Genomic DNA, 5,339 nt, shown 5'->3' on the forward strand with positions numbered 1-5,339 from the left:
TACGACTCAACGTTAATTTTGTCAACCCCTGATGTGAGAAATGTAAACGGGTTGGTGTTGAACAGTGGTCTTAAGCTTAGGGCTATTCCTCTTTTGGACAGTCACCCAGCCTCCCTGGCTTCCTGGGTGCTCAGGAGATGCCAGGGGACAGCTACCTCAGACAGGAACTACCTCAGGCCGGTCCGCACAGGCTATTTAGGGCTGGCTAACTACAGTAGCTAACGATTGAGTTTCCAATTCATTAAGCCTCACTGCCAACGCGAAAAAAAAAAAACTACACTTGTTATATGTACCATTATCATTAAAAGAGGCAGAGAAACGGTTAACTCTCTGTAAGGTACTTTGATAATTGATAAATGCTCTAGAAATGAAAGCTTCTAAATATTTGGCACACCGAATGGGAGAGGGAGAAGCCATCGCTAGCTGCCAAGCTAAAGTAACAAAACAAAAAGCCCTTTTAACTCAGTGTCCATTTAGTACCTTTTTCCAGAGTTTTAAACCACATCTCACAGGGACCGCAGCCTTCATCAATGGGCTGATTCTACCCAATTTGGTGACCTTGAGAAGTGGATTACATTGCTCTTTTTTTATCTCCTACTTTTTCCAAAGTCAATACAAAACTTTCACGCTTGACACATCAAGTGTTTCTCACGGAATTTAATTTTTTGAGTCAGGGTAGAAAGAGCACAAAGGCCATACAACTGACACTCAAAATAATAACAATAGTCTATGTATACTGTAGGACATCAGAATCAATCCAGGATAAAGTCTGCAATCAGTGTACAGCACTCATACTGTCAAAGCATGACTCAACCTCCTTGTGTTTTAGTTCAATGGGACTGTACAGACAACCACATGGCTCTCATGATCCCAGAGTGGGCCGTGCTGAGACAGCTGTACACTTAACACACAGACAGCATTGGTAGTATTCATCATTCTACAATAAATGTGTAGAGAAAAGTATATTCAACATATAAGAAGAGTATGACACTGACACCAAAGGAACTGTTACAGAACTTAAAGATGCATCGGCAAACCCAAATCCAACCCTGAAGCACATCCGTCGCAGCTGAGTCAGTCTTCTTTCAGTATGTACAGTATGGACGTATGTGGATGTCAGAGAGGTTATGCTGGTGTGCTGACTGTACACTCTGTGTGTGTGGTGTCTATCGATAGAGGTAATCAGCTTGTATGTTGGCAGCTATCTCAGCTTCCCACTTGTCTCCATTGTTGAGCAGCTTCTCCTTGTTGTAGAGCAGTTCTTCGTGGGTTTCAGTGGAAAACTCAAAGTTAGGACCCTGAAGAAAGAAGGAAAGATGAAGAGGAAAGTAAGAAAGAGAGGTAACAGCAGGAATAAAAGGAAAAGAAGAAAGGACAGATGTAAAGATGAGGATCATCACATTAAAATAACAGTTAGTGGTGGGGGAAACTAAGCTTTCTTGAGCACTGAACAAGCAATTGTCCAGAAATGTTTGATAAAGTGGCGGCATCTGCTGGGCAACCATTGGTATTATATTGATGGATTAATTGCAGATAGCTTACATAATTAATTAATTAAAAAATGCGCTCCTTTGGCTCTGATGCAATCGCCTCTCTCTGTCTGTACTCACCACTCTGTGTGCCGGAGCAGAGTCTGCCCACAGTACTAGCTAATTGGTTACAAGTCACGAGTAATAGCCTATTAACACTGACTATTGTACAGAAGTAGCCCATAGAACAAGCAAGCCACCACGCTGCAGCCGCTGCCCTCCTCTCTCAGCAAAGCTCCGCACACACATACCTGGAGCGAAGCTAGTGGAGACCAGTGTAAATTACACAAGTTCACCATAAGTACGGCCGTTACTGTAAGTGCCGCAAAACCAGCAGTACTGGTAAAAGGCTGATTCACTCAGTATTTTGTCAGAAATGTCAGATTGTTCCATTTGGTTCCAGTAACATTCATTTTATAAATGGGAACTTACCTGCTGTAAACCTTACTTTTATTGCTGCTTTGAAAACAAGTTATAATAAAATATTAAATTTGATTACTGTTCTGAATGTATTAATTCTTTTAAGTTAGGGCCAATTCTGAGAACCTGCAGAAACCCTGAGTTCACACTGTGCTGTAACATGGGATAATGCACATACCTCTACGATAGCATCCACAGGACACGCCTCCTGACAGAAGCCGCAGTAGATGCATTTGGTCATGTCGATGTCATAGCGAGTCGTCCTCCTGCTGCCATCAGCACGAGTCTCTGCCTCGATGGTGATGGCCTGGACACACACAGTGTTGGAGATGAAGAGACACTGACAGAGCTCTATGCCAGTCTTTCACACACACACACACACACACACACACACCCCCTCAAAAAAATAAAGGGAACACTAAAAAAACTCATCCTAGATCCTGATTCTCATTAAATACTTCTTTATTTACATAGTTGAATGTGCTGACAACAAAAATCACACAAAAATTATCAATGGAAATCTATCAACCCATGGAGGTCTGGATTTGGAGTCACATTCAAAATCAAAGTGGAAAACCACACTACAGGCCGATCCAATGTGATGTCCTTAAAACAAGTCAAAATGAGGCTCAGTAGTGTGTGTGGCCTCCACGTGCCTGTATGACCTCCCTACAACGCCTGGGCATGCTGATGAGGTGGCGGATGGTGTCCTGAGGGATCTCCTCCCAGACCTGGACTAAAGCATCCGCCAACTCCTGGACAGTAAATGTAAATGCTCCGTACTTGTATAGCGCCTTTCTAGTCTTTTCGACCACTCAAAGCGCTTTTACACTACATCTGCATTCACCAGTCACACACATTCATACACTGAGCCTAAGTGCTCAAACAGAAACTAACATTCACACTCATTCATACACTGGCGGAATAGCCGCCAGGGGCAAATCGGGGTTCAGTATCTTGCCCAAGGACACTTCGACACGCAACCAGGGAGCCAGGGATCGAACCGCCGACCTTCCGATTAACAGCCAACCCGCTCTACCTCCTGAGCCACAGCCGCCCCACCACCACAGTCTGTGGTGCAACGTGGCGTTGGTGGATGGAGCGAGACATGATGTCCCAGATGTGCTCATCTCGGTACCTAATGGCAGTCAGGCTACCTCTGGCGAGCACATGGAGGGCAGTGCGGGCCCCCCAAAGAAATGCCACACCATTACTGAGTCACCGCCAAACTGGTCATGCTGGAGGATGTTGCAGGCAGCAGAACGTTCTCCACGGCGTCTCCAGACTCTGTCACGTCTGTCACATGTGCTCAGTGTGAACCTGCTTTCATCTGTGAAGAGCACAGGGCGCCAGTGGCGAATTTTCCAATCTTGGTGTTCTCTGGCAAATACCAAAAGTCCTGCACCTGTGGACGTTGGGCCTTCATGGAGTCTGTTTTTGACCGTTTGAGCAGACACATGCACATTTGTGGCCTGCTAGAGGTCATTTTGCAGGACTCTGGCAGAGCTCCTCCTGCTCCTCCTTGCACAAAGTCCGGTCTCCTGGTAGCGCCTCCATGCTCTGGACACTACGCTGACAGACACAGCAAACCTTCTTGCCACAGCTCGCATTGATGTGCCATCCTGGATGAGCTGCACTACCTGAGCCACTTGTGTGGGTTGTAGACTCCGTCTCATGCTACCACTAGAGTGAAAGCACCTCCAGCATTCAAAAGTGACCAAAACATCAGCCAGGAAGCATAGGAACTGAGAAGCGGTCTGTGGTCACCGCCTACAGAACCACTCCTTTATTGGGGGTGTCTTGCTAATTGCCTATAATTTCCACCTGTTGTCTATTCCATTTGCACAACAGCATGTGAAATTGATTGTCATTCAGTGTTGCTTGGAGTTACACTGTGTTGTTTAAGTGTTCCCTTTATTTTTTTGAGCAGTGTATACACACACACACACACACACACACACACACAGACACACAGATAGATGTGAGGCAATCAAGCGACATATGCAGTGGGTGTTTGTAAGTGTGGCTGTGTGTGTGTGTACCTGGGCGGGGCAGATAGCTTCACACAGCTTACAGGCAATGCAGCGCTCCTCTCCTGAAGGATACCTAGTGTAAAGTCATTACAAAGACTGTTAAGGTTTAATCTAGAGTGCTGTTTGTTAGGTTAAGTTCGTTCAGAACATTGACATTGGAATTCTAAATCATGATGGTCCCATTTAGAGGACAATAACACCTGAAGGGGATGCTTTAGGGCGCAGCTCACTACCACAGCGAACTTGCTGCTGTCTGTGTTTTCGTCTAAGAGCTTTGATCCTTTTACAATTAGGCCTGATGATGACTGGGCTATGGACAAGCTATCAACAGGGGAAAAGCTACCTGCAGGGGACAGTAAGCGACCAAAACAAGCGTAATGTTGATACTAGTGCCGGGCTGATAAACGATGCCATCGTCCAATGTGGACCCAGCATCGTGACTGTACTTCCCGCATGTTAAAAAAAACAAACAAACAAAAAAAAGTCTTTATTTTTCACATTACACCACCTTGTGAAAGCTGTTTTTAATCCCCACGACCATTACCGCCCTGCATGGTCTCTCAGATCAACTGAACTTGGTTTACTGTACATCCCTCGTTTCCGGTTGTCTACAGTAGGTGGAAGGTCATTTAGTGTTAATGCTCCAAAATTATGGAATTCACTGCCCCTTTCACTTCGAAATATTTCATCTGTGGCTACATTCAAGACACAGTTAAAAACATATCTATTTAACATGTATTTCTTTTAAATGTGACTATATGTATCCTATGTGATTGTAAGTTGTGTGTTAGTGTGTAAATGTATTGTAAATGTACCATGTAAAGTGACCTTGAGCTCTGGAAAGATTAGAGACAAAATTCACCAAGACCTTATCTCTAAACTCAGGAACCTTAGAAACAGCTGTAGAACCAGATATATGTTTAGACTGTTTTGCTTCCCTCAATCTTTACCAACTAACTTCAATAATTTCTTCATCTAAACCATCAACCTGCCTCTTAGACCCCATCCCGACTAGGTTGCTTAAAGATGTTTTACCCTTAGTCAGCACTTCTATACTAGATATGATCAATCTATCTCTATCAACAGGCTATGTACCACAGTACTTTAAAGTAGCTGTAATTAAACCTCTTCTGAAAAAGCCCAAACTTGATCCGGATGTTTTAGCCAACTATAGACCTATATCTAACCTTCCATTTCTCTCTAAGGTTCTGGAGAAAGCAGTTGCTAAACAGCTGTGTGACTTTCTACAGAGCAATAGTTTATTTGAGGATTTTCAGTCAGGATTTAGAGCTCATCATAGCACAGAGACAGCACTGGTGAAAATTACTAACGACCTCCTTATTGCATCAGACAAAGG

The 5,339-nt window shown here is 44.1% G+C and overlaps 1 protein-coding gene across 1 annotated transcript in view; it reads right to left on the reverse strand.

Moving 5' to 3' along the window:
* Window positions 1-642: 642 nt before the first annotated feature.
* The window catches only part of ndufs8a (NADH:ubiquinone oxidoreductase core subunit S8a), a 25,019-nt gene continuing 20,322 nt past the window's right edge, over window positions 643-5,339 (reverse strand). Inside the window, exons 6-8 of the mRNA XM_046045678.1 lie at window positions 3,992-4,055; window positions 2,128-2,256; window positions 643-1,298 (exon numbers count right to left, since the gene is read on the reverse strand). Coding sequence (XP_045901634.1) covers window positions 1,167-1,298; window positions 2,128-2,256; window positions 3,992-4,055 — 325 coding nt within the window. The 3' untranslated portion in view covers window positions 643-1,166. The remainder of the gene's footprint in view (window positions 1,299-2,127; window positions 2,257-3,991; window positions 4,056-5,339) is intronic.

The sequence above is a fragment of the Micropterus dolomieu genome, linkage group LG01, assembly GCF_021292245.1.
Source record: "Micropterus dolomieu isolate WLL.071019.BEF.003 ecotype Adirondacks linkage group LG01, ASM2129224v1, whole genome shotgun sequence".
In the NCBI taxonomy this organism is placed as follows: Eukaryota; Metazoa; Chordata; class Actinopteri; order Centrarchiformes; family Centrarchidae; genus Micropterus; species Micropterus dolomieu.